This window comes from Urocitellus parryii, chromosome 4, assembly GCF_045843805.1.
Source record: "Urocitellus parryii isolate mUroPar1 chromosome 4, mUroPar1.hap1, whole genome shotgun sequence".
In the NCBI taxonomy this organism is placed as follows: Eukaryota; Metazoa; Chordata; class Mammalia; order Rodentia; family Sciuridae; genus Urocitellus; species Urocitellus parryii.
Genome location: NC_135534.1, coordinates 82,458,929 through 82,484,851, shown reverse-complemented (window position 1 = coordinate 82,484,851; position 25,923 = coordinate 82,458,929). Strand labels below are relative to the sequence as shown.

The 25,923-nt window shown below is 39.1% G+C and overlaps 1 protein-coding gene across 2 annotated transcripts in view; it reads right to left on the bottom strand.

Annotated features, from left to right (window-relative positions):
• Fat3 (FAT atypical cadherin 3) overlaps window positions 1-25,923 on the bottom strand; it is a 484,288-nt gene that overhangs the window by 165,799 nt on the left and 292,566 nt on the right. For both annotated transcript variants that reach the window (XM_077797747.1, XM_026396113.2), the window contains exon 3: window positions 14,199-14,260. In XM_077797747.1, the coding sequence (XP_077653873.1) occupies window positions 14,199-14,260 (62 nt within the window). The remainder of the gene's footprint in view (window positions 1-14,198; window positions 14,261-25,923) is intronic.

The following is a 25,923-nucleotide window of genomic DNA, read 5'->3' as shown; positions in this document are numbered from 1 at the left end:
AGCTGCACTTTCCACTGGCTTGCCTCCTTAATCTGCTATGTCAGCCCTTGTGCCTGAACACCCTTGTGAAGTGGAAAGCAGTGTGAGAAGCGATATGTAAATTGGTCAGAGTGCTGATTTCAACCTTGTGTGCTTGGGCTGGCCTTTGGAAATCTCCAGATAAGCAGGAGCCATGCACTCTATCCTTCTAGGGGCAAGTAACCCAGTGGAAGACCTCATGAAATTGAACTGTAAGAGATCCAGATACATTTATCTTACCAAGTGGCAATCTCATAGATGGGGCTTCCCCCTACAGTTTCTAAACTGTTTTTGTTAGGTGTCTACAGTTTCATACATATGTCTTTAGGAATACCTGGACACAGCACTAAATAGCTTAAAGCTCCTCCCAAATTAAAAAAAAAGTGATTGTAAATTTAAGTTGAGATTCATCTTTTCTTTCTTCTGCTTGAATACAAGAAAGTAGATGAAAAGAGTATAGTTTTTGATTCAATTCAGCAAACACTTTCTTAGACTCTAAGTATAAACTCTATACCAGGAAGAAAACAAAAATAATCTTAAGGACTTTGTAATCTGTGGTCTCACAACAGACTCATGCATATGAATTTTATATTCCCTCATAGTTTCATTGCAAAAAAAGGATATTTCATAGAATATCATTATTTCTCTTGCCCTCCCTCACTAAAACCACATCTCAAGGTTGCCTGAAAGTGGAGTTTTGTTGAGGGCAAAGATGACTTATTCTTGGCATGCATGCTAGAGTCTTTCCAGAGTCTCTTTTACTGAATAGCTCTGAGTTGAAGCTGATGGGGAATGTGTGAAGGGAGCCCAGGGCTGCTCTTCTTTCTCTTGCATCTTCTGATGGGAGTTTGCTTTTAAACATAGGAAGGCATATGTGCCCTCTCAAAGACATGTCAAGCCTCAGTCACAGTTTGGTTTGGATCCTTTCCCTCTTTTTACAGTACAATTTGTTACTAGTAGAGAATGCAGACAGCTATGCCAAATGTGAATGTCGCTCGCATGCCCACATTTGGCAAATGTTTACCCAGATCTTTCATTTGGGATTTAAATAGTCCATCATCTAGACTAGATGATTACTGGGGTACTATCTATCTCTGAAATTTTATGATTTTGTAGAAATCATTTGTACTTTTGGGAAAAGATGTTTATAATATCATTTTGTCTTCAATAAAAGAATGTCAAAAGGTAGAATATTAATCTACACTAGGGAAGAGGGAAGTTGTTCATATTTGTGGGTAAATTGCTTATATAGCTGATTACTTGTTTAGGTTATATGTTCAGGTAGGTATCTGATATAATTTCCCCAATGGCATGAGTTAATATTCAGAAGTCTTTTTTCCAAGTGTTTTAGAGTTATTTATATAAAATTTTTCTATGTATTTTGTCCTTTAATCTGTGAATTTTATAAGGTAGAGTAGTTTAACAGGTCAGAAGAGGAATGTTTTGCTCATACCTATGTGCAGACTGGTCAAGTACCTGAAATGATCAGCAAAATTACATAAGATGATACCAGGATCTTGTATGAAATGACCCCCAGGCATAAGGAAGGATAATAGCCTCAAAGTGCACACTAAACCAATCCTACAGAATTATGAATAGAGAGGGAGGCTGGGCTGTAACCTGTAGTTCTCTAGAAAATGTGATGGATGGCCCCCAACTTGAGGATTATATGCAATGTATGTGCATATGTAAATACAAAAAAGTCCTGAAAGATTACATATCAAAAAGTCAGATGTCATCATCATTAGTTGGGTAGATTGTAAGTATCAGTCCAAGTTTTCTCATTTGCTTATCTCCATATCATTTTCTCTCTGTCACTCTCCGCTTCTCCATTTTTCTACAAGGAACATTATTATATATGGTTCTGGTACATTGAGTTGCATGTTTCTAATTATATACTATAATTAGAAATAATTGTACTTTAAAAAATCATAACATAGGCACTGTGGAATTTCTTTTACAAGAGTTTTAGAACAGATTCTCATTTTCTCCCTCTCACTAAGGTATGTACACACATGCTTTAAATCATGAGAAATTGAGTTCACTCTTCCTTACAGGTTGATGTCCTTGTGGTATGACAGGAACTTTAAAATGACTTGCTCCTAGAAGCATTATTTTTGAAGATGGGTAAATGGTTTTGTGCATGTATCAAGGCACACATCATGCATCTGTCACGGCCTTGCACAGGGATATTTATAATTCTTCATCCAGAGGTAGAGCAAGCAGGCCCTGGCTACTGCTGATAGAGTCAGAGCAACATCTCCTGTTGTAAAAATGCTGAACAAAAGCTTGTCATGTTCTCTAGCCAGAACCAAACAAGAGAACCTCTAATTCCTGCATACCAAGAGTCTGTGTGTTGCTGTTACAGCTCTCTGCTGGCAGGCTATAATGTGGCTTTGATTTAATGCAGCCTTTCTGGATTCTCCTTCACTCAATTGGAAGAGGTTCTTACACCTTTGGATGGTAATCATGGAACGCATAAAGGTGAGGCTTTGCCAAACTCATTCTCAGTGACTAGGCGCCTGCCCTACAGCATAAAGACAAAAGCTCAGTCATTTGACAATTGAGGTGTTTAGAAGTTGCTTTCACAGCATTCAACTTAAAAACAAAACAAAGAGTGATGTCTCTCTCCACATGAAGAGAATTAGAATACATTCTAAGTTGGTCACAAGCCCTTTGCTCTGAGGATTCTGTGTAGACTGAAGTATTTTGCCTTCATGAAGTTTTGAAACAGGGCTACTACTAAGTACTAACACATTTCTTAAAAATGTAATATTTTTTTCTATTTTACTTGAAAATAGTGATCTAAAAGAAGATTTTATCTTAATTATGAAAGTATGTATGAGCACAGGGTTAGCCCCATGTCTAATTTTGATTTATCAGCATATTTAAAAGTGTATAATGGCAAGCTAGGAATTATAACAGGGTACTTCATGAAAAATCTAAGCTCTTCCTCTTAAATTATATATTTATGGCCTCCTGAGGATGATGGATTCTAGGGAGGTAAATGTGATTTAGGAACTGCTCTTAGACTCCAAACAGGGGGTAGGATGGGCCAACAGCCTTTTTGCAAACTGGGACGCAATGCAATGAAACCAGTTCCCATCCTTTGTCAGCTGGCCCTCTGGGAATCCTGTGAACCCTCAGCTAGGAACCTCCTCTGCATGCTCAGCCTAATCTCTGTGGATCTCTGGGTAAAGATGGATTATCTGGTTGTGAATTACCTAGAAGCCTAAAGTTCATATCAATCAATAGTCATTGAGTGTCTGGCACTGTTCTAGGTGTTAGCAGTAATGAGGAGTGTACTTCTCAGCTCTGACCCTCCCTCTTATTGGTGACCTTCACCAAAGGTAGGACAGGAAAGAAAACATACAAAATCTCCATGGAGCATATCCTGCAACTGGCTACCAGATTGGAGAATGGCCTGAAGGAGAGGTGGCATTTGAAACTACTAATAGCTATGATTTCTGAATTATGGTATCATTTGATAATACACACAAATTCCCATTCTTTATATATTAAACATACCTATTGCATTAATGAGTAAATACAATTTAAGGCTTTAAAGGAGTTAAGATTCTGGGGGAAAGCTCTGGGATTAGTAACAAGGATGGATAGGCTTAGAGATAGCTGACCCAAGGAAATTACTTGGCTCTCCCTTCCTAGTCTCAAGACTAATTTATTGAGATCTAGGATTCACGAGAATGCTTCTGCTCTGCCAACTGAGCTTGAATGCCTTTGTTCCCATCTCAGATTCTGGCTTCGAAAAGCAAAAGGGACCACAGATCTAACAGGAAAGCCCCAAAAATCTTCTTCAAAGCCATTCCAAAGCCATTCATTGGCCTATCTTAGGAAAATGAGTATTCTGAATTACCCAACCAGAGGCCGTGTATGTGAGAGGGTAAACTGTGCTCTGAAGCTTTGGGTTCTTCTTCAGAAAAGGAAGGAGGGAATTAATATTTTGAGTATGTACCATGTTCCATGAACTTCTCTGGGAACATTCATAGATGCTATCTTATTTAAGTTCCTTAAGTATATTCAACAATTATGCCAAACTGTTAATACAATGCATAATATAATATAACGCCTTAAGTACTAAGAATTCTGTCCTAAGAAGATTACTTCAGGAAACATAAGGTAGAAATTTAAGCTTCTAATTATAATTGCTAATACATACTGAACATTTAATATGTGCATTGCACATGCAACATGCCAATTCTCATAAAATCCTATAAAGAAGGTATTATGATTGTCCCATTCTTACAAGTGAGAAAAGTGAAGTTTAGATTAAATAATTTGGCTTGAGTTTACAGGGTTAATGAGTGGATATGTCTGTCCATCTCCAAGTCCTGTGCTTTAAACGTCTTAATCTATACTTATAATAAAAAGATTAGTTTATATAAACTTTAAAAGATCACTACAGTTAGGACATTGTTTTATAAGAGATGCTTTATTTTTCAGAAAGTTTAATTGGATAATTATGTAAATACATAGAGTGCTACATCCAGAAAATATATAGCCATATTTATTGTTGGTTTCCCCAATTTTAAGATGCTAATGGCATTTGCCTTGGCTGACATCTACGGCTCCTCTGACTTAATTTTGTTACAGCATTTTGCATTGTTATGCTGACAACCATCTCAACATTTCATTAAACCAGTCTTGCCACAAAATAGATGAGGTTGGTAGCCTCTGATTTGCCACAAAAACAAGTCACTTGAAAGGTCCTGAAACAACAACTCCTTTGAGCAAAACTCTATGCTATAAACTGGAAGCAAGCCAAAGTAGAATATCCTGATAATTAATAGAGTTGGCTCTCATGTTCTAAACCTGATGCTCATGTATATGAGAGGGTATACACACATATGCTCACGCACGCATACACACACACACACACACATATATATATATATATATATATATATATATATATATACATATATAAAATACATTTATTTTCCTACAGACAGACTTGAAGTGCTAAACTGGGTCATATATATCTGGTGTTAGACATTGGCATCAGTGGTTTCTGAAAACCCCAAATGAAATTAATCAGGACAGATCATCGTGGCTCAGAGAGTGTGCTATACAAAATAAACTAGGAAAGCAACACAAAGGAAAGAGATGGAAAAGGAGCTGCAGAAGCAAAGGTAGAGGGCCAATTTACCATCATTGCCCTATGGGGGAGATGCCAGTCTGGGTTCCCTGGATATGTGATTGGCAGGTGGGAGTTCTTGTGAATTGTTCAGACTCATCAGGGAAATGTGAACCTCTTCTTTGAGAAGGAAAAGCCATTTGTATAAGACCTTTGAGGTAAGAGGTCTCCCCTTCTACTCACCCCAAGAACCCATGAATGCTTGGGGATGTTACAGCGGTTTGCCCTGGAAGACTTAAAGGAAGCAACAACATAGCATCACATTCAGAAACCATTCACAAGTGAAAACAAAGCAGAGCCTCAGCTCCCCACAGCCTGTGTGCACAGCTCAACAAGCTGTGACCTGCCTGGAGCAATTATCTGCTTGCACAGCACGGGTGAGCAGAGCAGCCAAAGCCGGCTCATTTCCATTTCCAGGCTGAGCCACTAGATAGAAGGACCTCCCCAGGTCCAAGTGAACAGATCTCATAATGTTGCTCGACTTATCAGTGTTCAGATTTAAGGGGAAACAAAACAAATGAAACCTTTCACAAATACATAAATTAGAGGTGGTTATACATGGAATCAAAGATTTATTCCAGATAGTTCTCCTAGCATATATAAGTGTTTGGCTATAGATTATTCAGTTGGAGGTTAACCAGGGACACAGATAAACAAATTTAAAAATTTGCCATACTGCCAATGGGAAATAGAGCAGACAAGATGCCCGTGACTATGTAACACAAAGACCCACGGCCACCCCTCCCTTTCTCAGTCAGAGAGAGCTGGCATCTGAAGAGGGGTCATACAGCTGAGATCCAACAAATTCCTACACACCATCATTTCCAACTCTAACAGGCCTCTTAGGACAGGGTCATGGACTCATTTTTAATTTTTTCTCTCTCTCTTTTTTTTCTTTCAAAAAGGCACATTAAAAAAAATGTGGTGTGAAGAGAAGACAAAAAACTAATTTCATTCTCCAAAATGTGTAAATTACTTCCTTGTGAGAGGACTACAAATTATGAGACAGATAAGGAAATACACCTTCCTTTCTATCAAATGCTGTAGAACATGAGCTGACTTCTTAGCTTGTAGTGCTAAAATATGAAATTCGAAGCATTTAATTTAGGGGTATTTGGCATGTAGATGTGATTTAATTTTTTTTTCATTTTCTTAAGTAAAACTTTCTGAAAATATTGGGCCTGTCTACTTTTATCCCTACCACTGGCTAAGTCCTACTATCCTTCTCTCTCTACCCTCACCTGCAAATGGGCTCTCCTCAGAATTACCTGCCACGTTCTGTGGGCATCTTGCAATCTAAGTTATTTAACATGCTTACTCTAAGTATTACTATTTGCCTTTAAAAGCTTGTGTGTGTCAGATGTAGAATTTACTATTTTTATCATCATCACCACCACCACTATCACCCTATCACCATCACCATCATCATCATCACCCCCATCAATAATACTCTTTGTTTACCTGGACTTGGAGTGTCCAAGGCCACCCCTGATTGGCTTCCTGATAGCTTTGGGGGGTATTAGACTAAAGAATCTCATAGTTTAAAGAAATCTAGATCTGGGGAAGAGTCTGTTCTTGGGCAAGAAAAACTTATTTGAGGAAAGGGTCAGGCCTTTTAGGAAAGTGGGATGGAAATATTCACTGAAAGTGTGGAGGAAGGAGCCCCCCACCCCAGAAGACAGGGGTTTTAGGGTAGAAAAGTAGCTAGATGCCACCATGTGCCATTAGAGGGCCTTCTGTGGGAATTATAACTGGGAGAATATGTCTTTCTTGACCTATGTAGTATGGAAACCATCATATTTAAATGAAACTGTTTTTCTCCCCCCTTGAAATTATAGTTTGGTGGGATGGGATAGTAAATAAAGTCTCTCTGTTATATTAGTTTGCTAGGGACACCATCATAAGTACATAAGACTGAACGGCCTAAATTATAGAAATTTATTTTCTCATAATCCTGGAGACTAGAAGTCTGAGATCAAGGGTTTTTTCAAGACTTCTTTATGAGATCTCTTTCCTTGCCTTGTAGAGGACTTTCTTTTTCTTCTGTATATGTCTATGTCCAAATTTCCTTTTCTGATAAGGACCAGTCATATTGAATTAGGGCCTACCCTAACAACCTCATTTTAACTTAATAACTTCTTCAAAGACCCCATCTCTAAATAAAATCATTTTCTGAGGTATTGGGGGTTTGGACTTCAACACATGCATTTGGGGGAGACACAGTTCAGTTCCTAAGAACTGTTCTGCAGTCACTCCTTGCTGGAGTATAAGCTGCCACCTGTAATGTGGATATACCACCTCCTCAGATGGACTTTGTCCTGCAGTTCAGGGCAGTACCCTGCAGAGAACAAGCCCTGTCTAGAGCTGGGCTCACAGTGAATGGCAGAGGAGTAGCAAGGAGTGGTGAATAGACAACCAAAGGGCAAAAGAGAAAACCTCCTTTCTTCAGATAAGTAGACATTAATGCTGGAGGGTGCACTGCCCTGTCACCTGAGCCAATCAGTTATTACAGAAGGGCCATGGGAACCAAGGAATCAATTAGCCACATTTCAATGTGCTGATGGACATTTAGAGTCATATCTGTCCTAAAAAGACAAGGAGACCTTTACCAGACACTGCTAGGAAGTGCTTGTGACCTTGCCTCTTGTTGTACACTTTTTAAAGTCTGTGTCTGGGTTCATATAATGGGAGAGAAGAAGTTTTTTTTTTGGGGGGGGGGGGTACTGGGGATTGTACTCAGGGGCACTAGACCACTGAGCCACATCCCAGCCCTATTTTATATTTTATTTAGTGACAGGTCTCACTGAGTTGCTTAGCCCCTTGCTATTGCTGAGGCTGGCTTTGAACTCATGATCCTCCTGTCTCAGCCTCCCAAGCCGCTGGGATTACAGGCATGTGCTACCATGCCTGGCAGCATATTTTTACATGAATGAAAATCAGCTCTTTGATCCAAGACAAAGACTAAGGGAAGTGCCTCCTCCACCTAACTCACAGAGTCAGGTACTCTAAGAGACTACAGTGAAGTCAAAGAAAAAACAGTCAGCAGGAAAACACACTGACTCCCTAAGAGAACTTTGGGGACGGGCCTAATACCAGACCCAGAAGAGGAATTTGATAAAGCATTTAAGAAAGAAAGAAAAAATAGACAGTAGATTCCCCTTATCTTTACTGAAGTTGATACGATAAGAATGTGAACAACTGAAGCCCGAGAAGGGGAGGTTGTGGAAAGAGAATGACTGGAGAGGATGGGAAGGGGTGGGCAGCTGCATCACAAGGGATTTGTGGGGCATCAAGCTGCATGGCCCTTTCCAGGAGCTTGGGAACACTGAAGATGGGACAAACTCGTCTTCTGAGACTGATGCCTGATAATGCTGCTGTTTTCATGCACGGACATACCATTTTTCTTTTAGGACCTATTGACACCTCTAGAACGATTTAGGGTGGCTAAAAAAGGAGCCCAGTGAGATAAACATCCATTTCTTTTGGACTTAAATGGTCAAAATATAGACTGCTTAATGGAAGAAGAGGACCTGCAGCTGTTCTTTGTCAGTAGAAATCATCATTTCAAAAGGAGATGCTAACCAAGGTAGGATGTGCACTCACTGAAGAAATCAGTTTGCATCCTAAGGCAAGAGGAAATGTTATAAAAACTTACTGAAGAGCAATACTTTTCCCTCTGAAAATCAAACTATGAAAAGGGATGAGGATTTCAGACAGGAAGAAAAAAAAATGGTCTCGTGAGTTGTATCTTGCACAGGATGATGGATGAGTGTTTTAGAAGGACAGACACTAAATAATATGCATTCCTATGGATCTAATGTATTCCCCTGTAATATGCTTTGATATTTATACCACCTTCACTATAAAAATCTCAGCACATTTTCTGGGCTACTTCAAGTTATACGTACATACTCAGCGTAATTTCTCATCTGCTGTCTTTATACTGGTTACTGGGGCTTGTCATCTTTTTTTGATTTGCAAATAAAATACTCTGTTCTCTTCTCTTTGGGAGACTTTTATCAGAACCATCCAGCCCTGAACAGAGAAGCATTTCAAGATCAAAAGGGAAGCAAAATAACACTCTTTCAGCAAGCGAGATAAAGATTCACACATAATTAAGCCAGGACTATAGGACTATTTAAGTGGATATATCTTTTAAGAATAATCAAATTGCTATATGCTATTCAAACTACCAGAGTCACAGAAAAAGAAAGGGAGCTGACAATGTATGTTTTGAAGACAAGGGAAAAAGGATGGTGTGGGGGAAAGGGAGAGGGCCAAAAATTATTTGGTGTCTTGAATGTATGCCAGCCCTTTATGTAGTTTATATGCTAGGTAGGTCTTATCATTCCCATTTTGCAGATAAGGAAAAAGAGGAATTTACTCTAGCTTAGCAAACTCATGAAGATGGAAGCAGGTGGAGAGTTCCTTCTGTCTCTAAACTCATGTTGTTTCCCACATGCTAATCCTGCCCTCTCTATGATCTCATTTAGGGGGAAATAATTCTTTCCACTCACATATTTACTGAGTGGCCCCTGTTCCCAGGAGCTGAGCTAACTACTCTGAACACAGAGGCCAGTCGGACGGTCTGTGCTGACCGTGCTCCACACAGCTCATGGAACTGCACAAACAGATGCATCTTTTCAGCTCTGGGTTCATCTATTCTCTATCCCAAGCCTAATGCAGGAATTGTTATTCACTTTACAGATGAGGGAAAGGGAGCTCAGAGAGACTCAGTGGCCCATCGAAGCTCAATGAAGAGTAACAAAACATAATCTCAGGCAGGCTGGAATTTAGTGTCCAAGCATTCCCTGAGTTCACTACCGTGATAAACTAAGGTTTATCCACAGGGAGCTTAAAAAAGTCCTAGGTGAGAAAACAATCTACAAGTGATTATAAGAAAGAGGATATTCATTCCCTATTTCACAGCTGCCTTCTCTGATAATGAAGCAATCATGAATAAAGTCAAAACTACCAATCTAAAACGTTAATTCACTATTTATTTTATGCATATTTTATCAACTTTCTGTATCTACATGCTGTAATTAGCCTTCAATCTCCTCTACTATTATAACGGGCTTTCAAGAGATGAACTGGACTTGGATTATATGAGCTAAAACCTCTGTATTTTTGCACTTTTTTGGTAGGGCGAGATTAGTGTAATATTTTCACATAACATAGTTCCAAACCAGAAGAGTTTACACTTAGAATTCACTAAAGAAGTGTAAGCTTGGGGGCTGGGGATGTGGCTCAAGTGGTAGCGCGCTTGCCTGGCATGCGTGCAGCCGGGGGTTCGATCCTCAGCACCACATACAAACAAAGATGTTGTGTCTGCTGAAAACTAAAAAAATAAATATTAAAATTCTCTCTCTTTCTCTCTTTAAAAAAAAAAGTGTAAGCTGTACTTGTGAATTTTCCTACAGTTCTTTGCTGCTCTTGTTGCTTTAGCAAGTCCTTTGAATTCTAATAATGACAGCCTTCTTGTGATAGCTACAGATTTAAGGTGAATGCTTTACTGATTCACAAAACCTTGTGGCCCACACAAAGCTAAGTAGCTTCAGTCAATGTACAGAGTGCCAGCAGGGAATTAAAGTGCCTTCTATCAGGGGGACAGCAAACTACAAACAAGTCATTAATGTCCTCCTGGTTACCTAGTCAGAGCATACCTGCCAAGTCAGCTTCTAAGTAGGTCCTTTCAAGAAGAGTCAATTTTGTTTTATTGGAAAGGAAAAGTACAAAATAGAGCCAGGAGGTGAATATGAGTTTAAGAGGAGCATAAGGTTATCTTGGCAATTAAAGGCTCTCCAGGAGGTTAATTACCCACACCCAGTCTTCACAACTCACAAAATGTACTTTCAGTTACAACATTTTGTGTCTAACAAAAGACTCTGTCCCACACTCTGAATAATATTCTTTTACTCATTTTTTTTTTTTTTTTAGCAGAACTAAGTTAAAGCAATATTCCTTCCATGATCCTTTCAGAAACAAAGAACCGGAGGGTGTTCAAATTCTTACAGCAATGTTATAGAGAACAAAATCAGCATGGCCAAGAAATGTACAATAGTATGTGCAAGTAAGAGAGGAGAAGGAGGAAGAGGAAGAGGCTGAGATTCAGCTAGTTTTTGAAAGTCTTAAAAGGAGATTTACTAAATGTGACAGTTGGGGGATCCTGGGAGCTGGCAGGGGAATGGAGGACCAACTTGAGGAAAACTGGTAAGATTCAGACGCTCTATAATACATACGATTTCACTTTGAAAATTTTTTAAAAACTACTTTGCTGCTTTTACGAGGAATCATGATGGGATCTGTATTAGACAATTCCCTATTTGACCCACTGCCCTCACCCTCCTCCAAACCACGATCGTCCATCATCTCATCTGGACCTCTCTAAAAGTTTCCCAGGCTCCCATATCTCCCCTCAGCTCCTGCTCCAGCCCAACTCTGCCTTTACAACACAGATTAGACCCTGCCACCCATTTACTGGCTCTCCATTGCACTAAGGAAAAATTTCAGAATCCTCACTGCAGCCCTCTGCTTTTCCAACTTGCTTTCCCGTCACCTACAATCCTCTACCTCTGCTCCACTTTGCACTTTTCACCACACTGGACTTGGTTCTGTTTCTTGAACAGAATCTAGGCATCATGTCACCAAATGTCACCTCCTCAGGCTTTCCTCATCAATCTATTGAGTTTTGCATACCACCCCTGTCTGCTTTCAGGCAGTATCATGGAACCTATTTTAGTGGCCTCATGGAGCTTCTGTCTGATTATACCATTTACTCATGTATCATGTGCCTTCCCACCCTCCTGTTCCCTCTGTGTCCCCAGCACATAAGGTAGTCCTGGTATACAAGCTGAGTTCAGTGGTTAGTACCTGGGCTCCTTCTGTGTTTCTGGTGTGTGGGAAAACCATCCTTCCTGAGGTATGGAAATGAAGTTCAATCTTTAGGAGGGTGCAACTATCATGTCACCATATAATAATGATTAAGACCACAATGATTATTTAACCATGTTTTCCTGAGCATGTACTTAGTGCCAGATACTGAACTGGATGTTTTACAGATATTTTAATTGCCCAACACTGCTAGGAGGTTAATTGCTATGCTACCCTACCTCCCTAAGCAGATTATAACCACAACAGTAAAATTATGTTCTAGATCCCAAACTGGGTTTTCCATATCTGCAAATACTACCAAACTGTTACTCAGCATCTATGTAAGTGTGTAGAGGATATGAAAGCCCTAAGGATTCTTTGAGGAAGTAAATTCAATGCCTGGAAAACATCCTTGCCTCTTTTCCTTGTAGCTTTATCCTATAATGGTCACTCTGCACCACATACCCCTCATGACACCACCTAGTGAGGACCAGGCAAGTGATCTCAGCAGATTCACCAGCTAATGAGATGCCTTCCCTTCCTCCTGCTGGGAGGTAATGGGCTCAACTATCTAAGAACATTGTCTCTCCAGGAGTCCTGGACTCTCTTCTGAAAAGGAAAGAAGCACATTAATAAAACATAAGGTGTTATTACTCTGGCAAATGTACTGTAATTCTGGACCAGGTAGGTACTGTGACCCATTAATAGGATTTTGAAAAAAAAAATTATTATAATTATTTTTGGCAGCCTGGAATCTTCCATCTTTATGAGATGATAGTAATGTTTTAAAAGGATTATCATAGGGCTGCATGATAATAATCACCCTTTTCTATGTCTAATACCTTGTAAGTTTCAAAAAATACTTTGATACAGAATATAAGATTTGATTCTAATAGTGATCCTTTGAGGTATATGGATTAGCAATTATTTGCCACATTTCACAATAGGGGAAACTGAGATCCCGGGTAATTAAGTAGCACTGACCACAGCTTTGAGTTAATCATGTCAGGGCAGCTTAAAAACCCATGGGCCTAGACTCCTAGTTCAGTATTCTTTTCTTGGGATTCTGGGGATTGAACCCAGGGTAGTCTATCACTAAGCTGCCACCCCAGCTTTTTTTTTCTCTTTAAGAATTTTATTTTAATACAGGGTCTCCAAATTGCCAAGTCTGGACTCAAACTTGCTATCCTCCTGCCTCAGACCCTCACATCATGTATTATAGGCCTGTGCCATGACTCCCAGCTCCAGTGTTCTTTAACTAGATCATTACTGCTGATATGACTTAAAGGAAGATGCTAGAAGAGATCCTGTCATAAGATTTGAGTAGGGTGTGTGCATGCACACACATAAGTATGGTGGATGAATTCCGGTAAGTGGGTCTGAGAAATAGAAAGATCATTTTAGAAGCATGGACACATCATAGACCCTTATCAAAGCCCTAGGTTCTGAGTATTGTCATCCCTTCATATCACACAGTCACACTCAGATTAAAGTGCCATACAAACTACACAGACTTCAACCTTTTCAATAAAGATACTCAATACGTATAGGAGGAATGTTCCACAATGCTCTATCATGTCTATTTTCTCATCCCTTGCCTTATAGTAGTTTTTTTTTTTCTCTACCAGAAATAATGCTCTTAGAGTTTCTATTGCTGCTGTTCCTGTCTTAATGAATTATAGGAGAACATTTTATGGTTTCAGAAACAGTCACCTTGAGCCATGAATCAACCCGCAGCCTTCTCTTTTTCAACCATCTCCCCAGAAAAAGAAATGAGGGGAAAGAAGTGCACTTCACTTGAACCGCAGCACTGCTGCTCTTTCTCCTTTCATGGGGCAGTGGGCCCACGGGACGCTGCTCTGGAACTTTCTTTTCTGATTATTGATAAAGAGGTCTGAAGTTAAGGCAGAAATATCCATGCAGCTGCCTGTCTTTAGTGCAGGTAAAGGCCTCTTTATCACTCTTGCTTGGCTCACAAGAGCAGACGGATGGGAATGCATCAGAACTCTCTAAATTCTGAAGCACTCAGCCTAAGAGAGGCAACTTCATTTTGCAACCGACTTTTCCAGTGTATTAAAAGTTCCCATTTGTGATGAAGGCTCAGGGAGTTTAGCAAAAATTTTAACAAGAGCCATTTCCTCTGTGCACTTACCTCCAGAAAATGCTCTGCCTGCTGCTCTCGATCCAATTTCCTTGAAGTTGTGGTAATCAGACCTGTGTAGAAATGAGAATATTTGACTTTTAAATATCTGGGGCAAGTAGATTACCGACTGTGGGAAACAACTCCATTTAAAGGAAAAGCAAAAGTGACAGTGGACAGTAAACTCTCCAGTTCCCCCATGACAATCAGAATAGGCTCACAAATCATTAGTAAAGCAAAGTTGATGAAGAAAATATGAAAAATTGATCTGGTTTTGCTTACCATAGCCAGGTGTTGTTATCTTTGGGGACCTGAGAAGTCACTAAAGAACCATTGTTGTTCTGATAATGAGGCATTTCAAAGATTCATTTACATATGACTGAAATTCTACTGTTGAAGCCTCATTAAAGATTTTAAAGTTCTTGAACAATTAATAGGTTGTTGACACTGATTACATTAGGGCTATGTAATAGCACTTTCTTACTTAATTTTTATATATTCATATAATGTTTTGTTATATTTTTAAAAAAAGGTTATTTCTATAATAACTACTTGTATACATAAGCATTGCAAATTTAATAACTCACACACCAAAGATCACATACATAATTTTATCATTCTTTTACTTGTTTAAATCTTGACACAAAATAATTCCACAGGGAAAAGGTCTCCCTTTCTTCCAACACCGTTTCTCATAAATGAATCACCCTTTGAGTATAAAGACAAAGAAAAGGGAATGGGATGACGGAAATCTTCAAGGCCTCCCAGCCAATTGCACCAATTTGTCTTTTGCAGGTTTTATTATTCTTATTGTCAAGTGGCAATTAGAAGGTCAAATTTATTTTCGGTTTCTCAATTCCACCATGTCCCCTAAGTGAATGTGAGTTGGGTTGTTTTCATGGTACATTCTGATTGACAAGGAAAAAACAGGAAATCATGAAAAACGAAATCCCAATGCTGGCAAGGCACATGGAATGGGGGAAAGGTGTTTCAGTGGGATTGGAAGAGAGGTTCTTGACCTGAAGCTTCTGTGTCATACCCAGTGGTGGATGCGAGAACATGCATTTTAGTGAAAGCAATGAAGAGGCACAGGAGATTAAATAGTTTCCCATGGGCTTCAAAACAATATCTTACTCAGGGTAGCAAGGCTGTTGACAAGCTGGCCCACTAGATATTTTGTTAATTATCACTTCCTCGTTTTAGTTCTGTGCTATTTTTTCTCTTATGTCCATTGACAGGACAGTGACAAAGAAAATTCATGAGTGAATACTTAATTTAGAAGTGTCAACTTTAATTCTCAATAAACAAATTCCATGTGTGTGTGCGCACGCGCGTGTGTGTGTGTGTGTGTGTGTGTGTGTGAGAGAGAGAGAGAGAGAGAGAGAGAGAGAGAGAGAGAGAGAGAGAAACAAGCTGGCCTGATTCCCTCTATCTCTGCACCCCATGGGGAGAAAACCTGTTTCCATCACAGAGATCTTCCTTTTCATGAATTTATTCTGGATGTGGCCCACCCCACAATACCCTTAGGTTTTTCCTTTTCTTTCTTTCTTATAAATTGGAAATGTGTGTATGTTTGTTTGTGTGTGTGTGTGTGTATACACACACACATATATATATGTATGCCTGTGTATGTATAAATATATATGTTAAGTCCAATGTGATGTTATGATTTTTGAATACTATGTGAAATAATTAAATCAAGTGAATTTACATATCCAACATCCAAAATACTTATTTTTATGGGAAGAGAACATTTGAAGTTCACTCAGCAATTTTTGAAATGTACAATCACCACTATCAACTCTATTCACCAGGCTGAGCAATACCTCCAGATTCTCCAAATTCAGCTCAGGTGTTAGTCTTCACTGACCCTCATTTCCAGGATTGGGTGCCCATCTGATTTGTCCCCCACATAACCAGTACACTTCTCCATCATTGTTCTTTGATCTATCCAAAAATCTTTTGCTCACATGTCTGTAATTTCCTACTAGACAGACAGGTCCTTCATGGGTAAGGCCTTCCTTTTGAGTCTGAAGCTCTGGAGTCGGGTGGGAATCACCTAGCTCCCTGCCTATAACAAAGAAAAGGAATTCAATAATGCTTAGCTACCAATATTTGCCATGGAAGAGATTGTTATATTCTAATCTTCAATTTTGTTACAGACTTAGAATGTATTTGTTTAGGACAGTATTGTTTTGTGTGTGGGGAAGTGCATTTGTGGGTGGGGAAGGTTATGTGACATTGCATGCACTTAAAACCATTTACAGAGTTCCTCTGTGTGAATGGAGAGTGCTAGGTACTCTTGGGTATAAGTAAAAGTTACTGTCAGAGGTTATGGAATGAAGAGTGTCAGTAAGAGTTTCAAGTGCGAGGGTCAGTACCTTCCCTTCTCCAGATGCCTATTAGGATTTTCTGGGAAAATCTTAAAACACAGATTTGTTCCCTATTTCATCTCTCATTTAGTGTACCAGATTCCCTTGAGATGATTCCTGAGATTGTCCTCTGATTCTAAAAGAAAAGTGCTGCCTAATTCTACTATCCTTTGTTGAACTTCACTGTGACTTTATTGACATGATTTTTTTCTGCCTGACTAGCTATATCCAAGAATGAAATACGCTCAGCTGCTTTAGTACCTGGATCGGACCATTGGGCTTGATGTGTGTGCATGTGGTGCTACAGGGGGAGGGCAAAGGGGAGATGTGTGAGTGATTTGGAGGATGGGGTGATACAGGAGGAATAAAGGAAGCACAGCTCTCGGATTCATATTGATTAAAGGTCTGTCTGCTTGCACTGGTAGGTGTCTAACACAGGATCTTCATTTTCAGGCTACGCTATCCGACAAGGTCATATGTCATGGATAATCTTTTCAAGTGGGGGATAGCTGTCTTCTAATAAGGCAGGGGAGGCTTTCTTCCAGCCTCACTGCCTCCTCAGGGGGGCATCCTCTGTTAGAGGTCACAATGGGTATGAGACATGCTTATTATGTAGAGGTTGCAAATGGGTGAAAGGGCTATGGGCCTCCACCCTGCTGCTCATCTGTGGCTTTTTCAGGCACAAAGGAGTAGCCACCTCTTTGCCCCCCTGTTTCCCTGAGGACTCTCATGTCATCACTGCTCCTCCTCACTCGGAATCATAAGGCCAAGACTGTACAATGAAACAGTCAGCTTCCTCTCCTGATGACTCTGAGGGCAATTCTTCAGAAAATTCACATATTTTCACCATATTTCACATATTTCCATGGGCAGGCCTGTACCAGAATGTGTTTACATAAAATTTATTAGCTAACAGAGAAAGAGATGGGCTTCCTGAAAAACCCCAAATGTCACACAATAGAGAATCTGGAACTATGGGGAGCCAGGAAGATCCCACTCCTAGAGCAAAAAGCACAGGAAAGCATCTGTAGGCTTCAGCTCTCTGGGCTTCCATCTTCTTTATTTTCACAGAGATAAGTAGAAGGCAAGAAAAAAATCCAAGTCAAAAGTAGAAATCATCAGGAAGACAAATACAGTCAGGCAGGGGAGAGGGACTGTCTGATAATGGGTGTGAGGTTTCTTTTTGGGGTTTCGAGAATCTTCTAAACAAGATCATGGTGATACTGTGGTTATAACTTCAGAGTTATGCACACATTCTGAAAGTATTGAATCATATTCTTCAAGTGGGTGAATGTTATTTTACATAAATTCTTTATCAATAAAGGTGTCAACATCAGTTGGAAATCATAAACTCTGCCCATTTAGGTTTAATAAGTCTTTCATATTTGGAAAAGACAGACACTTGAATGAATCAGTAAATGAATAATTGAAGGAATGAATGGAATGAATTAGGCATCAGGCATGAAGAGGGGTTGGAATAAATAGAATGATTAAGATTGTCCATGGGAATCTGGAACACAGAAACAATGAACTTTTCTGGGTTAAGGCAACAACTGACAGTTATTCACAGTGAAAAATAAATCTTGTTTTCACGTCAGGGCCAGCCATATTAAGAAGAATCAAAAGCTTTCTTTCTTCTAAAGGTACATACTTCGCATGAGCTATAAAACCTTAGCAGCACTGCCATATAGTCATAAAGGAAAGAAGTGAGTTGCTCCTCATTGTCCAGAATTAGTTAAAATCACAAATGCCGCTTCTTCATTTTTAACAACTTTGTGGTAGCTGCGCGCATTGGGGTCTTAGAATGGAGAAGAGAAAGAAACAGAACAACTTCTCTCTTCAACCACCGGACTCATTGCTGTGGAAGGCAATCCCATTCTGTAATCTACGTAAGAGAGAGGCGAGCACATCACACATGTAACTGTAGATCCACTGGGCAGAGTAAATTGGGGACTGACACGATGAAATTGAATTTCAAAGATAAATCATAGGTAAGCTTTGAATGTGGTTTGGAGATATAAACAAACACATCATTTGATATAATTACTTATGCAAACCTCCAATTTAGAAGGGGAATTACACCAGTTCTAAGTGAATGATACTCAATAAGGGGGGAGGGAAGGAAGTACATGGTTGCAACCATGCAATTAGCTTTAAAAATGGCTGCTTTTGATTTTTTTTTGTTGTTGTTGTTGTTGTTGTTGTGGAGACAGAAGAAATTCTAACAATCTCTCTCTGAGAAAAAGCCTGAGTCAAAAATGTGACTGCCTGTTCAAAAGAGAACTCCAAATGTTCTAAGTAGTTATGGTCAGAGAAGTGATACTCCTAAGCATGACATAGTTTCCCTGATTTTTCTCCCTGTGGGTGTCCTGGGTTGCAGCTGTGTAATCTATTGCCATGACAGACACATTTTCCTTAAGTGCTACTTGAAGCAGTGCATGTCTTGGCTGTTTCAGCATAATTCTGTTAAGACTGCTGGAAGCTGGGCTTGGTCTTAAAACAATACAACTGGATTTATCAACCAGTGAGCTACACTTTCTGAGTTCTCTGTGTTTTTCATATCATATTTCCTCTACTGACCATTTCTGCATGGTCAGGCCCAGCTGTCTGGTAAACCTCTCGCCATCCTTACAGAAAATTCAGGTGATGCATTCTCAGTGAGGCCTTCTCAGGCTTCCTCCACTCATCAGGCTTCCTGCAGCTCATCTGTTGTCGGTTTCTCCCTCTCTATCACAGTTTCAGGAAGGCAGAGACTTTGGGAGTTCACCAGTGTAGTTCAAGGCCCGGGATCATTGCCTTTCAAATTTGCTGAGTATATAAATAATATTCTTACAGCTCCCCAAATTTTGCTCTAATTATTTGTTAAAGAGTCAGTCTTGCCTAATAGGACAGAAGCAAAAGGATAGTGAATAGCTCGGATTCATCTTGTGTTCTGGGTGTTTAACAAGGAAACTGGCACATGGTAGGTACCAAGCAAAACTTGTCTGAGTGAGGGTGATGTGGATGATCTTCTAGAACTATCAGTGTTGTTTCATAGAGTGCTATAAAAGTCCCAATATAAAGAAATTAAAGTTATCTGAATGTTCTCTTCCAGTGTTTTAATAATTTTAATGTTTCTCCAATTCTTTGGAGTTCACTAGAGCTATCCCTAAGAGCCTCTTTTTAATTTTAATCTGCCAATTTAAGATTTGTAATTGTTAATCTTCTGAACAGCAGTATTATGGCCATTCCATGGTTCTCCAACATCCTGATTTCTACTTAATTTATTGAGAAATGTGGGAAATTACTACTGCATACTATAATGCAGTAGTATACAACCTTTAATGAGTTCTGACTGTGTGCCATGCCCTATCCTAAAGAGTTTATACAAGGTCTTTTGAAACGTCACAATAATTCAGATACCAGATGCCCTAAGTGCACACATTATTCATTTATTTTTTATACAGACCTAATATATGTTTTCACTCTACTTTAATTTTTCTTCTAATTTTGACATTTCAGGGAAATAGAAATTATTTGGATTCCATTTATAGGGAGAAGTTAAGTTAAATAACTTGCCTAATGACTGCCAGAATCAATCTAAAGGGCTCTAATGTTGAAGCTTCTTCCTTGTCTCGCTATAGAAGATGTAGGGTGTTAGCAAAATCGCCTTCCCATTATCACTCTGTCAGCACCTGGTTGAGATTACCAGCAACTGCATCTCCTCCTCATCTAGGGATATGCAAAGCCTCTCTCCAGGCAGTGAGAGGCAGGCAGCACCTTCCAGCTTCTCTTCAGCTTGGAATCAAAGGAGCTGGAGGACAGTGATCAGTGAGGTGGGTGACTGAGGGAACACAGGGTGAAGAAGTCTAAACGCTTGAAAACATTCCAAGAAGATGATTCTTTTGTCCCTTTCCTGTTCTCTCACCTAATCCCGCTTTCTTCTAAATGTCTGAAGTCCAGCTGTGCAGAACCTGCAGTCACTCCTTCAGGAAAAGAAACTGCTCACTTTTTCACAGAATTAAGCATCCATATTCATATTTCTCAGAAAGTGGAAAATGTCAGTTAACTGTAAGTGTGAGCTTTTATGTAGGGAACAACAACAAACCAACCAACCACACCTTGATTATTCCTATATTTATTATCAATTCCACACAATTCTGACTTCCAAAACCTCTGTTTGCACCTCTCTTTTTGACCTGAATAAAATGTTCCTTACAGTATTTTCACATGGATATAAAGGCTACACATTGAATTTGGAGAGAAATGAAATGGACAGAGAGCAAGTGTATATTTCAAGATTATAGGAAGAATTAAAATTGGGATGAAGACATGTATTTGGTCTGTATAAAGATAAAACAACCAAGTAATAAGTATTATTGGAATCTCTATATCATATTTATTTGAAAAGAAAGGAACAGGCAGAAAGAAAAATGTGTACAAGAGATTCTGTATTAGTTATTGGGGGGTGGTAAAAGAAAGATTCTAGAAATTGGCCCATGAGACATATTCCTTAAGTAAGGGCTGTTTCTTCAGGTGTAAAGATTTGGATTTGCTCAACTGAGCACATACTGCAGCTATTAAATTTTCTTAGAGAATTTGATAGGGAAAATCACTGATGGAATTACTTAAGCCTGCAACTTAGACTTTTCTTCATAAATAATAATCTACAATATGCTAACTGAAGTTTTAAAACTGTACAAGTGAGGGTGTATTGCAAACCAAAGTATGAAGAAGATACCGTGGGTCAAACATGGTTCATGGCTGTTGGTTTTTGTAACAGATAAGTTTCATTTTCTTTCCTTACAAGCCAATGGATGGCATTTCCCAAATCTGCTTTAGCAGCCGGGAAATCTCAGGCAGCAAGCACTCTTCTGCCAGAAACACTTTTCCCTTTGGATTGAGGATTCTGTAGCCACTAAGGTAGAAAAGAGAAACAGCCAGCTTGTGAAGGAAGAGTGTTGATGCTGGCATACACCCTGCACCTTGCCTTCTGGCCTAGTTGACAGATGGAGTTGCCCACAACCCAGAGGGAGAGTGCTGAGGCTTAGGCAAGCCCTGCTCCCTCACAGAAGGACTCTTGACAGACTAGATGGATGAGGGGCATCTGGGTCAAGGCAACTTATCATCAGAGTGAAGAATAAGGTAGGGCCAAAACAGGAGGGAGTGGAGAAGATGGTGTTTTGGTTAGGAATACTCCCAAAGGCCTCTCCTCTGTGTAATTCTCTCCTGTACCTGATGGCCCTGCCACAATCCATATATGCATAATATACATGTGCTCACATGCACACACATCTACCGTTAGGACCAGTTTTGCCAGAATGCCTGAAGACTTCCCAGTCCCATCTGTTCCTCCCTCAATTCCTCTCCTCATCACCAATCCCTCCCAATCACACACAGCCCTCGGGCTCTACTTTCTGATTCAGCCTAGATGAGGAAGCATTTATGCACCTGAAGAAGTCTCTAGGCTATTTAACTAAACCTTAAATGCCATATTGGTTTCTTCAGAGAAATTTAGCTGCAGATGGCAGACCAATATTAAAGATGTCATATAAAATGATGCCATCTTTAGGTGCCATTAACATACTACTGGTGTGTGTTCTCAGATGTGCAATATGGCATACATCTACCCTCTTCTCTTTCTGCCAAGATTTTTTTTTCACAATTCCAAATATTGGATGATCAAAATAAAGAAGCAGAAATGGCTGGCAATCTAAATTCTACCATATAGATGGGTCCTAGAGATATCTATTCTGGGAAGCATTGTGATGTACCGTTAACAGTGTACTAACCAGTACTTGGGCTCTGGCACCAGACTAGTCACTTGGCTTCCCATGCCTGGCTTACTGCAGGCAGCTGCATGTTCGTGGGCAAGTTACTTAGCTTCTCTAAATTTCTGCTTCCTCATCTGTAAAATGAAGCTTATTAAATTAAGAAATCAATTTAAAATGCTTAGTTCTGTTCCTGGCTCATATAAATGCCCAAATAATATTATTGTTATTATCAGTCTTCAGCATAGTGCCAGCAATACTGCATGTGTTCAGTAGCCTAACCTTGCTTCCTTCCTATCATGAGACTTCCCTGAAATGTCTCCAAACATTTTGGACAATATATATATACATTTTCATCTGACAGAGAAGGAAAATGAGGCTCACGGCTTAAATAATAAACTCAAAGACTTATTGATAAAAGAACTTTCATTCATGTGTTGTTAAATTTCATTGGGAGTATGGTATATGTCCTTGCTACTCAGAAGGTGAATGGAGCAGCATTGTGAGTTTTTTGGGGGAGCTGGTTAGACTTGCAGCGCTTCAGATTTCTCACAGACCTAGGTGACTGGTCTGCATATTAAATGTTCAGAGGCCTGGCTCTAGAACATTGTTGGTTTTCAAATTTGGTTGCACAAATGAATCACTTGAGGGGTTTTTAAAGAACATACTGATGTTAGTGTCCTGTACCCAGAGATTCTGAATTATTCAGTATGGATTGAGACGGAGGCATAGTAATTGTTAAAAATTGGCTAGGCAATTCTAATATTCAGTCAAGGGTAAGAGTCACTGCACATTCAGTGACCATTGTCTGGTTGGTGGTTTATCATAATTAATTTTTTGCCTTATCTAAATCATCTATTTTTCCCACCATGAGCAATGTTCAACTTCATGATACAAAAGAAATGAAAGTCCAATAAATGGAGACAGCTGGAGTTTGGTCTCCTGCATATTCTTACCTGAATTCCACGAAGTTTTGTTCTGAATCTCCAGTAAATGTCTACATTAGGTGACAGCCATATTTGTTTTAGCTGTAGATCTGACACATGCTTCCTGTCTTTCCTTACTTCTTTGGCTTATCTCAACTACAGTTTCAAGGCTTCATTTGGGCACTCTCTTTTACTGCCTGTAGCATTCACCCCATCTTGATCCATCTGGCCCCAAGATCCTCCTAGCAGAGGAAAGACACCACATTGCTGGTGGTGACACGTCCTCTTCCCCACAAAAGCATACGTGGACACAGGCACATTGGGAAGAGCAAAGAGGCCCCATATTTGTTCTCTTGGAAGTAACCATCCAGTGAGAGAAGAACTGCAGCTCAAGGCATGGTCTAATATACACCCTGACAACTCTGAGTGTTCCTGAGAAATAACCAATGACACAGAATTGTGCTTTGGAGCCAGGTGCAGTAGCACACCCCTGTAATCCCAATGGCTCCCAAGGCTGAGGGAGGAGGATTGTAAGTTGAAGGCCAGCCTCAGCAACTTAGTGAGACCCTGTCTCAAAATTTAAAATTTATAACAAAAAGTGGTGGGGGAATGCTGGGGATGTGGTTCAGTGGTTAAGCTCCCCTGGGTTCAATCCCCAATACCAAAAAAAAAAATAAAAATAAATAAAAATAACAATAAAAAAATAAAAGAATTGTGTGTTTGGAAAAGATGAGGGAGTAAGTTCCATTTATGCTGAAACTCTAATGTTGAATAAAATTCCTACAGAAAATTTGGAGAAGGTTAAAATGTCAAATCTTCATCTGAGATTAATGGACAAAATTTTACTGAAAAAGGTAAACCTGAGTATGAATCTTGGCTCTGCTTCTTTTCTGATGTATGAATAAAGAGAATTTACATAACTTCTCTGATCTTAGTCTTACCTCTGCAATGGATACAGCACTAAGGTCCTCAGAGGTTTTTTTAGAAACAGTACAGATAAAGGGCTTAGCATCGAGCCCTATGCTTAGCAGATTCTGTTTTTACAAAAAGCAGTGCATTGGATTTTATTTTTTGTTACAAATCTCAAGAACACTGGGGTGGCATATCTTACATGCAAAAGGTAAACCTGATTGTTTCTAGATTGGTCACTCTGACAATGTCTGAAAATTTAATAACCAAGCAACTAAAAGTTGACATTTCTTTCTGTTATTCAAATGAACACCAGAATGTTCCTTAACTTCTGCCACACTCCAGAGGTGTGAAAACAGCCTTGGCACCCCCCTCAGAAATCACTTCACTGCAAATAATTTGTTTCTACATCTGTTTTCATGTGATAAATAAAATCAGGAGGACATATAATGTGCAAATTACTCATAGAATGTACAGAGTCTTGAAAATATGTCTGTTTTGTGGGCATTCGATTCTTTAAGATCATTTTTACTCCATAATTTATACAAGATCTCTTAGGAGCAATGTTTTGAAACCAATTTTTTTTTTAAACTGCGGAAAATATCACTTTTTAAGGAAAGCTTTGAATGTTATCTGAACACTGATAACACTTTTTAAAAAATACCACACATTTTCCTGTTAATTTTCACATAATTTGACCCTTTCCTTTTCTCTTAAGTTTATATAAACACTATAAAATCTCATTATTTTTTCATCCCACCTATCTGAGAATTTGTAATAGTTCCATGGCTGATTGAAGTTTACCTTAGTACTACTTAGGTAAATTAATAGGACAGAAAAGTCTCAGGGGGATATTTAATGTACTCAAGGCAAACCATTTGCAAAGCACTTTAATTTTAACAACCATGATTTTGATGTCCTAATTACAAACAGCCTGCGTCACTCTTCATTAAAGTCTGGCTAAGCAGGTCTTGGGCTTGGCAACACTATGTTAATAGTAGCATTAACCTTATGTGTTTATTTGAAAGCAGTAAACATGTGTTTCCTGAAGTAATTCAGGAATCCACGTTTTCAAATGTTAAGAGATCATCCTCAGTGAGAGTCTGAATTAATGGTGTTCCAGAGTTCTTGTGATCTTTGGGAAGAAGATTCATCTCTTATAAAAATGATGGAGTTTGTACTTCATCAACACAGTGATTATGTGTAAGTCCTTAAAAATGTATGTTGTATGCTCCAGTTTCTTCCTCTGTGGCATGGCAGTGATTTTACAGGGGAGAAGATAAGATCTTCCTCACTGGGGGTATAAAACAAGTGGCAATAAAAGATGGGTTAGAATTATAAGTCCTTGGAAGAAATGGCATATAAATTCAGGAGGAAGAGTTGTATTTTCCTTCTGCTCATTATAAATAATTCCGTTATAAATACAGTGTTTATTTCTTCAATAGCCTGTGACTTTCACAGTATAAAACATGTTTTCATTCATTTAGTGTTCATTAAAGGAGCACATTTTAAGAAGCTCAGCTAATCTTTCTAACGTCCATGCTTAGCACAGGACCCACCATATAAATTGTGATCAATAAATATTAGTGAATTTAATGGGTAGACTATAATAGCAATATAATTAAATAAGTAGACATAAACATAGCTAAATAAGTATTGCTATAATAAAATTTATAAGTCCGTGTTGTTTGTGTGTCTCACAAACATGTACCACCATCATCCAAAGCAGGTAATGGTCCATATGTGTGAGAATATTCACTCAGCATTTACATTATGGCTT